Below are 17,856 nucleotides of genomic sequence, written 5' to 3'. Positions count from 1 at the left end.
AACTCAGTGCACGGCTAGTAGAGGCCCCTGTTTTTCCCTGAGAAAACCTACGAAAGACTGATTGGACCTAATAAGGGAAAAACAAAACCAAACCTTTGGAGGTTTGGGAGACATCTTCTCTTACAGTGTTTAGCTTGGGGATCTTACTCCGCTTGGTACACATGGCACCACGTATTTCTCCTGGCTGTGTCTTCCCAGACATGGACGTAGACCGGAGTTAGGAGAAGATGCAGTTAAACACAAAAGAAGAAAGATGGTCCTCAGACCACCGATAATCAATGCGTTAGACAGAGTAGAAAAAGGAATAAAAATTATTTTAATCACATTAAAAAGCCAAATCAAACAGGAATAGTTATGGTGCTTATAAGATCCCCGCTCGGCAGCTGATGCTCTTCTGTTCGTGAGTCCAGCACCCCAGGGCCAGGCACACAGGGTGGGGCAAGAGTAGGTCTGCAGTTGTGAGTATATGAAACAGTTTATTCTTGTACTTTATTAATTATTGTATTATTTTCCATTTGAACAACTGTAAACCAACTTTTGCCCACCCTGTATATCAAATCCCATTACAATGTCTGGATTTTGCACCGAATTCCGGGCTTGGGGCTTTTCCTCCAAAAAACTCACTGATCTGAAGTGACTGAAAGTGAGATAGGGTATCTTTTCCACGATTCCGAGAATCTAAAGTGGGCTGGTAGGCTCTCTCCTCAGCAGTCTTCAGTCAGCGAAGTTCCTTTCGGGTGGTTCTGTAGGAACTGGAGACCAAGGAGCCTGAGCTGGACCTGAACTTGGAGTGCCACCAAGGCTTCTGTTCCGCATCTTCAAAGAAAAGCCACTGGAAACCATGGAAACAGGAACAGAGGGTGCCCCTCAATGCTCAGGCATCCTCCTGAGCTTCCCGTTCTTGAGGAAGCGGGTCAGTATGTCAATCTTCCACTCTGACATCCCCCCTGCTATCAGAAATGCTGGGGGGCGTGTTCTCTCCCTTGGTCCAAGCTTAGTGTTCAGCCCCCCGCCTGTGGCGGGTTTATAAGCTGCCGATGTTGGGGAAGCTCTTCAGTTTCTCAGGAAAGTCGTCTTTGTACAGGACAGGGTCGGCTCGGTGCTCCACCACCTTGAGAGGCATCGTCCCAAAGACAGAAGCAAACTTGTTGATGCACTCAGACCTGTGGGGTTCAGGCAGCAGGAGGGCAGGTGAGCAGATGAGAGGGATGGGGGTTGGGGAAAAAGAGAAAATATTCAAGAGGCTGAGAGACGATAGCAAAATACATAATATTCAACATCAACAGAAGAAATCCAAGGAGGCCCAGCCTGCTCCCAGGTTCGAAAGAGGTTGGAGGGGTGTGGATACAGTGATGTGGCTGTGCTCTGACTATCAGCTCCGAAGAGAAAGTGAGCAGGGAATGCTGTCTGGAGGGCCTGCAGAGGTCAGACTATCTCTTCCCCTCCCCCTACATTCCAGTCATTCTTCCAGATCAGCACCAGCAGGCCTCAAACCAAGGTGGATTAGCTGCCAGCAATCTTAACCCCGTCTCTGCCAGCTAAAGAGAAGGCAACCAGTGGAGAGGAAAAAGCCACTCGGATCTGAGCTCACTGAAGTTTAACAGGCAGAGAGGAGCAACAGAAGGCAAAAGAAGCTAATGGGAACGGTGAACCTCAATTTCAAACAATAAACACTTTACTCATTCAACCAACACTGGCTGAAGGCTCTAAGTGGCAATCTCTGGGAATTACCAGTCAACTTCCACAAGCTGAAGTTCCCACAGAACAGCTTCCATGATGGGAGCCACAGCCATGTGAGAACCAGCGGCCCACAGCCCCCTGGGTGACAGGACAGCCCAGCCCTGGAGGAGGGGAGTCAATTTCCTCATCACCCCCACCCCCCAGCCTGGCGAGCAACCTCCTAGGAGGTGAGTGGGTCAGGCAGGCTGGCGGGGGAAAAGGTTCTGGCCCATCAGGCCAACTGAGTGTGACAGCTGGCAATGAGGACACTTCAGCCTCAGACCAGGGGGAATAACAAGCCTGTAAAAACCGCTTTTGAAGTTGAGGGGAGCTCCAAGATGGATTTCAGAAAGGTCAACATGCTCTCTCCTCAGTTAGGCCCCTGGCACCTGGGAGCTACAACAAGAACAAACTAATCAGAGGCAGGACCATTACAAGAATGGGCTAAATTTCAGGACACAGACTAGAAGTCTCTTCTGTCCTCAGAGGTACTGTCAGATTTATTTCTAAGTATTTTAATCTACAAGTTTTTATTGGAGCACTCTGAGTTTTAGGAAGAAATCAATTAATAAAGAAGCCCGTCGTTATCAATTCTTTTCACTTGGTCATTGTTTCTAGAAAAATGTGTTACTACTACATTTGAGCTCTTCTAACTAATAACATCACCGTGTCCACCAGCACCACAAATCAACAACCAATATTTACTGTGTTAAGAGTGCTTTCAGCCCTAACCGGTTTGGCTCAGTGGTAGAGCATCGGCCTGCGGACTGAAAAGTCCCAGGTTCGATTCTGGTCAGGGGCATGTGCCTTGGTTGCCGGCACATCCCCAGTGGGAGGTGTGCAGGAGGCAGCTGATCGATGCTTCTAACTCTCTATCCCTCTCCCTTCCTCTCTGTAAAATATCAATAAAATATTTAAAAAAAAAAAAGAGTGCTTTCATATAGCCCAGCTGGCATGGCTCAGTGGTTGAGCATCAACCTATGAACCAGGAGGTCACAGTTCAATTCCCGGTCAGGGCACATGCCCAGGTTGTAGGGGGCATGCAGGAGGCAGCCAATCAATGATTCTCTCTCATCAATGATGTTTCTTTTTTTTTTTTAAAAAGTGCTTTCATGTAGTAGTAACCCATTTCATCCTCACAACAACCCTATACGGCAGGTCCTAATTTATCCCCAATTTCACATTGGGAAGGTTGGGACACAGAGAAGCTCAGTAACACGTCCAAACATCAAGTAACTAGTAAGAGGCAGGGCCAAAACCAGGCATTCTGGCTCCTAAAGCTAAAGTCTTAATGATGAAATGACACAAATTTATTTATTAACACAATTCTAGGGTCCAAGGGGAGGAGCTGGGAATGAATAACTGTTAAGCACCTATTACATGCCAAGTAATTTACATCCACACTCTTACCGCTTCCTTAAAGTATTCCCCTTCTATGCACCCAAGAGCAGGGCTTTCATAACTGCATGATGCAGGTGAGACATTAGGACACAGAGCTTAAATAACTTGGCCACGGACCAAGAGCTGGAGTGGTGGGTGGGTTTCAAACCAGGCTTGCACTGGCAACAGAGCCTTCACTCTTCACCATCCTCAAACACAACTCGCAAGGAACGGAACTTCCCTTTTGCTGGCAGTCTTTTAAGACTCAGGAGGCAGTCATAGGTTCCAAATTGAGGAGAAATTGGGCAAAAAGACTGAGCATTTTCAACAAAATGGTATGAAGCGAGCACTGGACAACAGCTTCCATCTCCTCAAATAACGGGGTCAAGGCAATGGCAAAGTCAATCTCTGCAAGGCCTTACTTGTGACAGTTCTGCCTGTAATTATGTACCGACTCTGCGGTTTCAGTTATTAGGCCTGTAGATTCTGGCTAGCAAAGCCCAGCGGTGCCATGATAGGTACCAGCGAGCATGTACTAAAGAAGAACCATGGCTCTTGGCAGAGCAGAGAGGCTCCACGACCCCCTGGGGAGCACTGAGGACAATGTCTCCTTTGTAACTAGATCTGCCAACAGGGCCCAGCCACTGGCAAGAGGCTACTGGGGCTCCGGCCAGCCTGACTTGCTGACAGCTGCCCCTGGCTAACTCAGGCTCCGTGTGTACTTCTTTCTCTCCACACAGCCTGCACTGGAGAAGTGGCAGGCCACTCTGAATGGTAAAGGTCCTGAACTCTCCCGCCAGGAACTGACAACGCTTCCTCCTTTCTTTTCAGGGCATCTGGTTTGGGGAACAGGTTAGGGTGAACAGAAACTTGGCTTACTGCTGGTCGCCCCTCTGAGTTGTTCTGTCAGGTGTCCAGCTACCCCATCAGTAAGTGTTCCCTGGGTCGGTTTTCTAATTGGGTATAAACAGGCTAAGAACTGCCAATGTCTACCTCTAAAGTCTGGGAGCATCTGGTGGGTGGAGAGAGGGATAAAGGACTAATGGTGTTCTTTTTTCCTTTCAAACACATACAATTACCTAAACAACCAGGAGCCTTTAGGACTAAATGCTGGGGAAATTGGGTAGGAAACGAATTCTGCCCGGCACTGTGCCACAAGCTTCTTGTCTTATTATTTTATTTACCAGCATGTAATATGGTGTTTGGTACAAAGATGGTCAATAAATATTTGTTGAACCAATGAACGGACACTGTAATTTGATAGATATTAATACCCCATTATTTGATAGATATTAATATCCATTTTAGGAGGTGAAAGATGGAAGTTCAGATGAGGTAAGTCATTTTCCTTAAATCAGACAGCTAACAAGTGGCAAACTAATAATCTGAACAAAGATTGGCCTGAATCAAAATACTACGTTCTTTTCCTTCAATCAACACTGTCTGTCTGCCATACTGCCTTGACCTCTTTAAAGTGATTGGTCAAAATGAGCAGCTTAAAGAAGTAATAGCAGATCCTGGAAGAAATGGATGCTGGGTAGTGCAACTGAGATTTCTGATTCTACAACCCAAAGATAGAATAAATAAGCTCATTGAACCGCAAAACCCAACACAAGGTTCATAACTTGCAAAGTGGTTAATCCCTTTCACTATTGTGTGCAAAATGTGATTCTGCAAAGGGAACGATTACAAAAAATAAAACACCGATTAATACTCTACAGTACACCTCTTGGTTTACACAAGAGGCTTAAATCATGTCTTCTTCCCTCAATATCTAAGGACCTTATTTAATAATCTGGTGATCCAGTCTTTAATCCAAATACTTTTATTCCCAGTTTCTAACTGATTTCAAGACTGATTCCCTATCAAATTTCTCTATCAAGATTCACTAACCCTACTTCCTCATCACAGGCGCACCCCCTAGGCCCTGGGGCCCCACCTCTCTACGGCATTATTTTTTTCAAAGTCACCAATGACCATTAATTTCAAAGGCCTTTTCACGGTCTGCATGGTCCCTGCTCCTCCCCTGCTTCTGAGCTCTGCAGGTCCCCGTTCTCTCCTGGCCTCTCCAGTGGTCACTTCTCTGCTTTTGGTTATTCTTTCTTTCTCCTAAATGTCAGAATTTCTCAAGATTCTGCCCTTGGCCTTTCTTCAGTCAGCTGCCACCTCTGGGCAGATACCTTCAAATAGCTTTGTTTTAATCTTCTTTCTAGAGTTCTAGTTCCACATTTCCAACTGCCTGCCCCATATCTACACCTGCACACAGAGAGGACAAAAAGCCCCAAATCACATACCTTACTGCTCTCCAACTCCTCATTGATGATACAGTTAAAGGTACGACTGTTCACCCCATCCTCTCTGCTAATTAATGTCTCCTCCTAACTGTATTAGTTACACTGTTAAGGTACTACCACTCTTCCGGACTGGAAATCTAGAAGTTATCTTTCTCAACTCCTTCTCCATAACCTTCTCACACCTATCCAGCTAGAAATAAGTTCTAGTATATCTTCCTTTGGGGGAGGGGTGAATCTCTTGCAATTTAATTCCTTCTTTGCTTTCCACACTCAATTTAGTTCAAGCCTTCTAACTGCTCTTTCTTCAATCTCTTTACTTCATTCCATCCTATGTACTACTTCCAAATTAATCTCAAAACAATACTTAGATAAAGCTACTCCCCTGTTGCATGTAAAGAACAGACTGGGAATATAGAAGAAAAAAAAGCTACCCCTTGTTCAAAAACCTTCTATGGCTTACCAGAGCCTGGAGAAAAATGTCCAGGCTCCTTAATTGGGGATTCAAGGCAGTTTGGAACTAACAGGCCAGAACTCGATGCTCTAGCCAAAGTGAACTTCTTCCCCCTAGGTTAACTCCTAATTTTATTTCTTCTACAATTTGATTCAGGATCCAAATGAGTTCCACATGTTGCAATTGGCTGATTTAGTCTGTAGGTTACCCCTCCTCTTATTTTCCTCCAGCTATTCATTTGTTGAAGAAACGGAGTTGTTCATCCTGTCCCCACATGTGGACTTCGCTGACTGCATCCCATGGTGTCCTTTGATATGTTCATGTGTCCCTTGTATGTCTTGTCTATCAGTAGCTAAATTTGGAGTCTTCATCAGGTTTGATTTGGGGATAAGAATACTTCAGAGGTGAACATTTATCAGGAGACACAAAATGTGTAATTGTCATGTCTCTTTTTGTTGTTAGCAGCCATTGACAATCATTGCCTAGATCTATTACTTTTCCAGAGTTTGTATTACAGTGATATTCTAGTCCTATCTTTTTCCCCCTAATTAGCCGGACTTCTATAAAGACTAAAATCCCTTCATGAACTATTTGAATGCCTGAAGTACAGTTGATATTAGAATGAACTTAACTGCTGGCCAAATACACCTTGAACTTGCTGATGGGCACTTTTAATTACACAGTTCCCCTGCCTGGGATCTCCTCTTGCCTAGTGCATCAGTGGTTGGGATCCTAGTGGTCTTTGAAGACTCACTTCAAATGCCATCTCTTTTACAAAATTATTCCTAAAAATTGACCTAGCAAGACGTCACTTCTCTTTCCTCTGATCAATTAGAACTTTTTTTTTTTTTTTAAATCTCACGATATTTTTTCCATTGATTTTTGGAGAAAGTGGAAGGGAGAGAGGGTTGGGGAGAAAGAAAGTGAGAGAGAAGCATCGATTTGAAAGAGACACATCAATTGTTTGCCTCCTGCACACACCCCAACTGGGGATTGAACCCGCAACCTTCAGTGTGTGAGCCAATACTCTAACCACTGAACATACTTGCCAGGGCTCAATTATAACATTTTGAGCCTCCCTTATGTTACTTATTACATATAGTTTTGGATTAACTTTGATGTGTGTGTGTGCACGCACTTGTTGTTGTTAATTGTAAAGTCTGATATAATCTGACTCAAGCCTAACAATATCTGGGAAGTTGCCTTTTCTATTTTCAAAAGCCTTTTTCTGATTGGAAGTCTTCACATACATGTCCCTTATTTACTTTCTTCAGTGTGTAGTAATAAGTACATCCAACTTAAATCTCTCTCACTGCATTTTAGGTTACTTTACATTTGCAATGATCAATAGTTTCTCATTGCATTTTAAGCTGCTTTGCATTTGCAATGATCTCAGTGGTGCTAGAGGAGAGATGTTTAGCCTTAGTGCATGCTTCAAGGCCATTATCAGGTCAACTTTTCTCCCTACAATTCATTTCTTGGACCATATAATCCCACCACTTTAACTTAACCCAATCAACAACCAATTGCTTAATGCTATAAATTCTCCCAGACATAGAGAATAGTGGTAGGTTTAAAGAACAATTTCATGTACTCCAAATAGAACTATAGTTGGGGTCTCTCTTCCAAATGAGCTATGACAGTTGATGTCACTGCCTTTGACAGTGTAATATTTATACCAGTGATAGATATTTCCAAAATCACAATAATGTATTAACAGTTGATAAAAGTCCTGTCATTTGGGTAAGATATTTATATAGGAAAGAGATAAATTATTTAGAGAGTAAGAGTAAGAAGAGTAAGGAGTAAAGAATTATATAGAAGGATCCAGGTCAACTGAAAAGAAACACTGCTCTGTACAGAAAAATCCTCCAGGCTTGAAGGATGCTAATATGGCTGACAGATTTCAGAAATGAATGCTGCAAGCAGAAGCATGAGACCTGTGGAAACTTGAACTAGATATCTCATTCTACTACTGCAGCATTCTCTGAGTGAATTTTGGTCCCTTGAAAACAGCTCTACTGGATGCCAGAGCCTGCTGTCTTACATAAGGAGCTGCCTTTTGGAAGAACTGGGTTTGATTCAAGAGATTCGAAGCTCGGGTACCTGTGGGTTACAAGTGAGAACTCCTAGGTTTACTGTAAGATTATAACGGTCTCCAGGGAAGACATTCATCTCCACTCCTTTTACATGCACCTACAAGGCCTGGTGTTACACTCCGCACAAAGGTGTGCTTGTTGAGGAGCTGCCTGCATGGAAATAAGGGAGTATTTCAGAGCTGCCCACTGCCCTCTCTGTAATGTAGAGCTGTGCTTTCAGGGCTGTTCTTGGTAGGTGTTGTAGTAGTGTCAGCACAGGTAATGTGTCCCTGGTGGGTTTGGTTTAATTCTTTCTGATCAAACTTCTACTGTAACATGGAGATATTACCCTGAAAACAATCCAGTATTTCCTTAGAATTAACTACCTTCCACTCAAATGACTGTGGATGGTTAACTGCTTAGTCTAAATGGAGAATCCGGCTTCTGGAGCTTAAAGCCAGCAATATTTTTAAGACCCTTCCAGCCATTACAAATTGAGTAAGTAGCATTCCAAATTAATTCTTTGGGTGACCTGGGCTTGAACTAGCCCAACTCCCACAGTGCAAAAGGAGGTGACTATGGCTACCAGCTGCTGTCCTTATATTTCCAAAAAAGTCCCATAAACAGGCCCAAGGCAGGAAATGGGGATCAGAAGCCAGGGCAGACTTTTGGTAAGTGGCTCACTCACCTCTCCACCATGTGTGTCTGGTCCAGAGAAAGCCCGTCAATGGCTGTGCACTCTGGACACTTGAATTTCTTCCGCGGTGTCACCTACCAGAGGAACACAAAAATACCTGGCTATCAGCACCCAGGACAATAAAACCATGCTGTGACACCACTCTGCATGCTTCTGTTCTGTAAGTGGAGATGCCTGTTCCCTCCATACACACACTCACACACCTCACCATTTCTCCATTCAATTTTGTCTGGCTCGGCCAACGGCAAACTCACAAGGGCCCAATAAAAAAGGCTTGGAGGGCTTTTGCCTTCTGTAGCTGGAAAGAAGTGGTGATGACAAGCTCCTTAATTCCTGTTTAATGACTGTTTTCTCACTGCCAAGGTCCTTGTATAAACACCATTTGTTCTTGCAGCCATAAGGGCGATGAAATACAGCTTCCCATAACTTTCACCGTAACCTTAGTTCCAACAGGCGCTCTTTCTCCTTCTTCCAGCTCATGGCAAATGCTTTGAGCCGCACCAGGCTCTAGAAGATGCCAGGTTATTTTGCAATTCCCTTGAATCAGAAAAAAACAACCCAATGGTCCCTCAGCCTCTGAATCCTTTTCCCTGATTCTCCCTTACCCTCCCAAACCTTAAACTTCCAGTGCTTTTCTAGCACACTCAGGGGAAGCTACTATCCTAACTTAGTGAAGATAAGTAAACAGCAGAGAGACTGAGGGGGGGGGAAGCTAGATGACTAACTAGGTCAGATTAAGAAGCATAGGACACCAGGAATTACTGTCCAGAGTAAGCAGGCACAGCCAAAACATCTTGTCAAAAAGCAGATTTGGAGATAAACTTCCTTTAAAATGAATTTCACAATTCACATTCTTTCACTTTCCTTGCAGTGAGCTGTCCTGGAGTTATTTAGAGAGCCGGGGGAGAGGATGAGGATGGCAGGGTTAGAGAGCACCAGTAGTAACTCTTCCTCTTTCCTTAGTCACTGTGGTTTAATTTGGCTTCTCTCATCAATTAATAGTATGAGGAGTCAGCCAGGAATGTCATACTATATTTCCAATATAAGCTTCCAGTATCGGAAGATTCCAGCATCAGGAATCTGGCCTAGAAGTAGTGCCCATTGTCACACACAGAATTCTGACCCAGAATTAAAGAAGGTTGAGATGACTCCACTTATATAAAAAAGTGTGTGCTCTCTACATATCTAGGGATCTAATTTGAGAAAAATCTACATTTCAAGAATAGATATCTATCCTCAGGGGATCATTAATATATTATAGGAAAGGTAATTTTTAACATCCGGTAATCAATATTTAAAAACATCGTTTAGGGCAACTATAGTTATAATTTACAAAGTGTACTATCTTTTCAATGTCTATATATATATAAAAAAAGAATGGCTACCTTAAGATGTAAACTGTATCTTTTACCTAACAGAACTAGATTTCAAATCAGCTTTGAGATTAAAATTATTTTTTTAAAAAACATGATTTGTAGATGGACCATCACAGCCTTTACCTCTGATACTGAAGTTTAAAATCAGTAACCAAAGAAATTGCATAAAAAAAGAAAGTATGTTTAAATTACCAAAGCCTACCCTTCAATTTTACAAGGTGACAATGTTAATCATAGAATCTTAAAAAGTGAAAAGGGAGCTCCAAGTTCATCTAGTCCAATACTTCATTTCATCTAGTCCCATACTTCATCTAGTTATGAGAACGTCTCAGGCTCAGGGAAAAGAGACTTGCTCAAGATCATAGAGCAAGTCAGCGGCAGAGCTGGACCAGGATGCCTCCTACCTTGATGACAGCTTTCCCCGTGACATTAGCCACCAGGAAATTCATGGCAATGTCTTCACAGTTCATATGAGCGTCCACCCAGTTCTTGATGTCCCCAGGCATTTTGTAGGTATACAGGTAATTAAAATACTAGCAGGTGAAGAAACAAAAAGAAGAAACATTCAAATAGCAGTTCCCTCCTGCTGATACATAAAGTACAACTCAGTCAAGGTACGGGGACAGCTTTCTCTCATAAGATTAATCACAAGGCTGTATCCACAGGAAGGGCAAAGGAAGTATTAGAATGCTGTTGGCCAAGTGACCAAAATCTTAAATATTGTCACTCTTTTCAAAACATCCACTGAGAGCAGAGGAGAGGTACAACGTGAAGCCCTTGCAGGATGCAGGCCCATTGGACTGATGAAGTGTTTTACAAATATTGTTCAGAGACACACTGTACATTCATCTTTACTAAATCTTTCCCTGGAGTCACAATGCCCAATCCTGTTTTCTCTATTCTTTCCATAGATTGCAAAGGGAAACAGAGATAAATTAAAGTGGGTTGACATTGCAAAGGTATATACTTTTTACAGTAAAACAAAAATGAGGCAATTCTGAAACCACCATAACCTACCTACATATGAAATAGTATAGAAATTCATGTCCAAAAATAAAGTATATATAATCTACTACCACACACCCAGAAGCATGAGACCTGTGGAAACTTGAACTAGATATCTCATTCTACTACTGCAGCATTCTCTGAGTGAATTTTGGTCCCTTGAAAACAGCTCTACTGGATGCCAGAGCCTGCTGTCTTACATAAGGAGCTGCCTTTTGGAAGAACTGGGTTTGATTCAAGAGATTCGAAGCTCGGGTACCTGTGGGTTACAAGTGAGAACTCCTAGGTTTACTGTAAGATTATAACGGTCTCCAGGGAAGACATTCATCTCCACTCCTTTTACATGCACCTACAAGGCCTGGTGTTACACTCCGCACAAAGGTGTGCTTGTTGAGGAGCTGCCTGCATGGAAATAAGGGAGTATTTCAGAGCTGCCCACTGCCCTCTCTGTAATGTAGAGCTGTGCTTTCAGGGCTGTTCTTGGTAGGTGTTGTAGTAGTGTCAGCACAGGTAATGTGTCCCTGGTGGGTTTGGTTTAATTCTTTCTGATCAAACTTCTACTGTAACATGGAGATATTACCCTGAAAACAATCCAGTATTTCCTTAGAATTAACTACCTTCCACTCAAATGACTGTGGATGGTTAACTGCTTAGTCTAAATGGAGAATCCGGCTTCTGGAGCTTAAAGCCAGCAATATTTTTAAGACCCTTCCAGCCATTACAAATTGAGTAAGTAGCATTCCAAATTAATTCTTTGGGTGACCTGGGCTTGAACTAGCCCAACTCCCACAGTGCAAAAGGAGGTGACTATGGCTACCAGCTGCTGTCCTTATATTTCCAAAAAAGTCCCATAAACAGGCCCAAGGCAGGAAATGGGGATCAGAAGCCAGGGCAGACTTTTGGTAAGTGGCTCACTCACCTCTCCACCATGTGTGTCTGGTCCAGAGAAAGCCCGTCAATGGCTGTGCACTCTGGACACTTGAATTTCTTCCGCGGTGTCACCTACCAGAGGAACACAAAAATACCTGGCTATCAGCACCCAGGACAATAAAACCATGCTGTGACACCACTCTGCATGCTTCTGTTCTGTAAGTGGAGATGCCTGTTCCCTCCATACACACACTCACACACCTCACCATTTCTCCATTCAATTTTGTCTGGCTCGGCCAACGGCAAACTCACAAGGGCCCAATAAAAAAGGCTTGGAGGGCTTTTGCCTTCTGTAGCTGGAAAGAAGTGGTGATGACAAGCTCCTTAATTCCTGTTTAATGACTGTTTTCTCACTGCCAAGGTCCTTGTATAAACACCATTTGTTCTTGCAGCCATAAGGGCGATGAAATACAGCTTCCCATAACTTTCACCGTAACCTTAGTTCCAACAGGCGCTCTTTCTCCTTCTTCCAGCTCATGGCAAATGCTTTGAGCCGCACCAGGCTCTAGAAGATGCCAGGTTATTTTGCAATTCCCTTGAATCAGAAAAAAACAACCCAATGGTCCCTCAGCCTCTGAATCCTTTTCCCTGATTCTCCCTTACCCTCCCAAACCTTAAACTTCCAGTGCTTTTCTAGCACACTCAGGGGAAGCTACTATCCTAACTTAGTGAAGATAAGTAAACAGCAGAGAGACTGAGGGGGGGGGAAGCTAGATGACTAACTAGGTCAGATTAAGAAGCATAGGACACCAGGAATTACTGTCCAGAGTAAGCAGGCACAGCCAAAACATCTTGTCAAAAAGCAGATTTGGAGATAAACTTCCTTTAAAATGAATTTCACAATTCACATTCTTTCACTTTCCTTGCAGTGAGCTGTCCTGGAGTTATTTAGAGAGCCGGGGGAGAGGATGAGGATGGCAGGGTTAGAGAGCACCAGTAGTAACTCTTCCTCTTTCCTTAGTCACTGTGGTTTAATTTGGCTTCTCTCATCAATTAATAGTATGAGGAGTCAGCCAGGAATGTCATACTATATTTCCAATATAAGCTTCCAGTATCGGAAGATTCCAGCATCAGGAATCTGGCCTAGAAGTAGTGCCCATTGTCACACACAGAATTCTGACCCAGAATTAAAGAAGGTTGAGATGACTCCACTTATATAAAAAAGTGTGTGCTCTCTACATATCTAGGGATCTAATTTGAGAAAAATCTACATTTCAAGAATAGATATCTATCCTCAGGGGATCATTAATATATTATAGGAAAGGTAATTTTTAACATCCGGTAATCAATATTTAAAAACATCGTTTAGGGCAACTATAGTTATAATTTACAAAGTGTACTATCTTTTCAATGTCTATATATATATAAAAAAAGAATGGCTACCTTAAGATGTAAACTGTATCTTTTACCTAACAGAACTAGATTTCAAATCAGCTTTGAGATTAAAATTATTTTTTTAAAAAACATGATTTGTAGATGGACCATCACAGCCTTTACCTCTGATACTGAAGTTTAAAATCAGTAACCAAAGAAATTGCATAAAAAAAGAAAGTATGTTTAAATTACCAAAGCCTACCCTTCAATTTTACAAGGTGACAATGTTAATCATAGAATCTTAAAAAGTGAAAAGGGAGCTCCAAGTTCATCTAGTCCAATACTTCATTTCATCTAGTCCCATACTTCATCTAGTTATGAGAACGTCTCAGGCTCAGGGAAAAAAGACTTGCTCAAGATCATAGAGCAAGTCAGCGGCAGAGCTGGACCAGGATGCCTCCTACCTTGATGACAGCTTTCCCCGTGACATTAGCCACCAGGAAATTCATGGCAATGTCTTCACAGTTCATATGAGCGTCCACCCAGTTCTTGATGTCCCCAGGCATTTTGTAGGTATACAGGTAATTAAAATACTAGCAGGTGAAGAAACAAAAAGAAGAAACATTCAAATAGCAGTTCCCTCCTGCTGATACATAAAGTACAACTCAGTCAAGGTACGGGGACAGCTTTCTCTCATAAGATTAATCACAAGGCTGTATCCACAGGAAGGGCAAAGGAAGTATTAGAATGCTGTTGGCCAAGTGACCAAAATCTTAAATATTGTCACTCTTTTCAAAACATCCACTGAGAGCAGAGGAGAGGTACAACGTGAAGCCCTTGCAGGATGCAGGCCCATTGGACTGATGAAGTGTTTTACAAATATTGTTCAGAGACACACTGTACATTCATCTTTACTAAATCTTTCCCTGGAGTCACAATGCCCAATCCTGTTTTCTCTATTCTTTCCATAGATTGCAAAGGGAAACAGAGATAAATTAAAGTGGGTTGACATTGCAAAGGTATATACTTTTTACAGTAAAACAAAAATGAGGCAATTCTGAAACCACCATAACCTACCTACATATGAAATAGTATAGAAATTCACATCCAAAAATATAATCTACTACCACACACCTCCCAAATTATAAACCTTATTTATTATCTGTTGCTAAGAGCAAAAAACCTTTCTGCACCTAGAGCCCTGAAAACTACGAGGGCAGCAGCGCCAAGATAACGACAGCAATCAGTGCAGACACGGCCAAGCTACCGGAACTGCGCCGGCTAAACAGACCTTGCTCCTGCATCATGCCTTACGCCTCTGCTGACAGTGGACAGTTGTTACTATTTAACTAAACCATACACTTCCAGGGAACACTCTATTACCAAACCGAATATTCTGAAGTCCAATGCATACCCTTCAACCACTCCCTAATTAAGAGTCAAAAACATGAAGTGATAATTCTTAGACAAGGGAAATACAAAAGGCTCATAAATAAGCAAAAGGAATTTCAATCCCACTAATAATCAAATCAGTTAAAACACTGAGATCCATTTTCATGTGCATTTCATGCAAGGGAGGCTATGGTAAGATAGTTTTATATTTTGCTGGTGGGAGTGTCTACTGACACAAACAATACCGAAAGCAATAGACAAAAATATATATCAAAACCTTCCCAAAATGTTCAGTCCCTGTGATAGAATCTATCATAATGCTCAAAAGTATAAACAGTTATGAAAATGGATATTAATCATTATTTAAACATTAGATATTAAGCATTATTTAAAATAGCAAAAAAGTTAAAAACAATCTAAACAAGCAATGACAGAATAATAGTTACACATAATTTGTGGAATACCAATATAATGGTATATTAGCAATTCTGTTAAGAAAAAATTATGGAGGAATGTTAATGACATGAGAAAATGCTCACAACATAATACATAAAAATAGCAGGCTAATGCAAATATTTGTAATGGTATGTGTGTACATATGCATAACTAAGTAAATAAAAGACAAAGTGGGAAAACATCTAAACAACAATAATGTTTCTAAGTGATATACAAGAGACTTTTTTATATAATAAAATTGTTCTGAATTTTCCACATTTTCTATTATAAGCATTTATTATTTCACAAGTAGAAAAATAATAACTTTATTCTTTAAAAAGTATCATACAACATGGCCTTTCTAAGATCTCTGAGTAGAACATTATTCATAAACTCTGCAAAAATTAAATTGGGCCAAATAAAAAAGAGTATCATACTCTGTTTTGTCAACTCAGACCCACCTGCCCCAAGCCTGCCCTACACCTTACCTTGTGATAAAAAGCTGCTCCCGTAAGCACCATGGACACCTCATTGGTCCACTCGGACTCATACTTCCACTTACTCATCTCATGGTCCCAGAGATGCAGACGACCTGGGTAACCCACCAACCGGTCAGGAAACTCCCGCCAGACCTAAGGACAGAAGCACATCAACAGTCCATTCCCAGTTCACACACAGCCAAGCACAGAGAGTGAGTGTGAAGTAATCCAAACAGGTATCAACAAACAGACTCTGGAGGTTCAAATTTTCACAAACTAAGGTCAGAATGCGCTTCTGAAGATGTTTATTTGAACAGGTGCTAGCTCTTCTGCCAATATTCAAAGACAGATGTTGATTCTGATTTCTTCCAACACTTCCTGTGCTTGCTCAGCAATTTCAAATAATGTGGAGAAATAACTTACTGAATTGAGTCAAGGTAGGTAATCTCTTAACATATGATTAATGAAATAGGTACCATCATTAAAGAACATACAAATGAAGACTAAATGGAATCCTGCAACTAACTCAACTGTCCTGATTTATATTGAATTTTGGCAATTGTGAAAACTTGTAAAGTCTCTGTTTCTAAAAGAAATTAAAATTAAATTAAAAAGAAAACAAAAACCAAAAAACTATTTCTCCGGAGCACACAGCCAGCCATTCTTATGATCTTTTAGAAGCCATAATTTAAGTATAGGCAATTTGTCTGATTCTATAATCTGTGACATATTGAAAACAAAAATGTTCTTAGGTACAGTTCTGTTAAAAAGAATTTGGTAATTTGGGGATGAGGTACTTCCAATACCTTTCCCATGTATTTCTGTGTAATTTAGTTTAACCATTAATGAGTACTGACAATTTGCCCGCTATTCATGGGGCGCTGGCTTCTCAGCATTAGGATTCCTTACCCTTTACCAAACCTCTAGTCAGCAGAGTTCCTGAGGACCCAGCCCTGGGCCCTCTGATCTTCCTTAAACTCTCTAAGTAATCTCATCTAGCTTCAAACACTTTAAAAACCACCTATAATCTGACTAGAGGCCCAGTGCACAAAAATTTGTGCACTCGGGGGGGTCCCTCAGCCCAGCCTATGCCCTCTTGCAGTGTGGGACCCCTTGGAGGATGTCCACCCCAGTGGGGACCCTCAACCCATGGAGGTTTGTGGGGTGCCTGGCCAGCCTGGATGAGGGGCTGATGGCTGTTTGCATCTGGTCGCACCCCCTTCAGGGTGGGGGTCCCCACTGGGGTGCCTGGCCAGTCTGGGTGAGGGGCTGAGGGCCGTTTTCAGGCTGGCCAAGCAACCTGGCGACATAAGCTCCCAGCCTCTCCTTTTTTTCTTTTCTTTTTTTTTAATTCTGGGATTTATTTACCGTCTATAATTGAAACTTTGTTGCCTTTAGCAGAGGCTTGCGGAAAGCTTGGCTTACTCCATCGCCAGGGACAACCCACTCCTGCTCACTCCAGCTCCGTGGCCACAGCTGGCTGAAAGCAGGTATCTGGGGTTTGTTTACCTTCTATAATTGAAACTTTGTTGCTTTCAGTGGAGCTCAGAGCCAGCTCCTGCTCGCTCCAGTTCTGTGGCCATGGTGGCCATGGCTGGCTGAAAGCAGGTATGGTCACGGCTGGCTGAAAGCAGGTATCTGGGGTTTATTTACCTTCTATAATTGAAACTTTGTTGCTTTCAGTGGAGCTCAGAGCCGGGCCGCGGCAGGCGGGGAACCTTGGCTTCCTCCATCACTGGAGCAAGCAAGCCTCCTACTCGCTCCAGCTCTGTGGCTGCTGGCCGCCATCTTGGTTGGGTTAATTTGCATATAGTTGCTGATTGGCTGGTGGGCATGGCTTAAGGTGTAGCGAAAGTACGGTCAATTTGCATGTTTGTCTTTTATTAGTATAGGATGCCTTATAAATTTATGTTTGACCCTGAAAGTTCCTGAGATAACCAACTACTTAGTATCTTCAACTGAATAAACAATAGACACCTCAAACTTAACATGTCCAAAGCATAACTCTTGATTCCATATCTCCAGATAAGCCATTCTCTCAATCATCTCCATCTCAATAAACCATCTACCCACTGTCCAAGCCCAAGAGCTAGGAGTCAGCCTTTATTCCTTCCTTTTCTTTCTCCACTTTTCCCATATCCAACCCATTACAAATCCTCTGGCTCTACTTCTGACTACCTGTTACCATCTGTACTACCTCTCTCTACTTCAAACCACCCTCATCTCTCACCTGGACTGTCACAGGCTTCTTCCTTATCTCCTTGCTTCCACTCTTGCTCTTCCAAATTATTAAAGAGCATTCCTAA

At 42.3% G+C, this 17,856-nt stretch overlaps 1 protein-coding gene across 2 annotated transcripts in view; it reads right to left on the bottom strand.

Moving 5' to 3' along the window:
* Nucleotides 1–489: 489 nt before the first annotated feature.
* EXT2 (exostosin glycosyltransferase 2) overlaps nt 490–17,856 on the bottom strand; it is a 119,162-nt gene continuing 101,795 nt past the window's right edge. For both annotated transcript variants that reach the window (XM_014543300.1, XM_014543299.1), the window contains 4 exons: nt 15,560–15,703; nt 13,709–13,837; nt 11,920–12,002; nt 490–1,163 (listed from right to left, as the gene is read on the bottom strand). In XM_014543300.1, coding sequence (XP_014398786.1) covers nt 1,025–1,163; nt 11,920–12,002; nt 13,709–13,837; nt 15,560–15,703 — 495 coding nt within the window. In that variant the 3' untranslated portion in view covers nt 490–1,024. The remainder of the gene's footprint in view (nt 1,164–11,919; nt 12,003–13,708; nt 13,838–15,559; nt 15,704–17,856) is intronic.

Source organism: Myotis brandtii, unplaced genomic scaffold, assembly GCF_000412655.1.
Source record: "Myotis brandtii unplaced genomic scaffold, ASM41265v1 scaffold324, whole genome shotgun sequence".
Classification (NCBI taxonomy): Eukaryota; Metazoa; Chordata; class Mammalia; order Chiroptera; family Vespertilionidae; genus Myotis; species Myotis brandtii.
The sequence above is the reverse complement of the archived record's forward strand: the minus strand, read 5'-3'. Positions and strand labels throughout refer to the sequence as shown.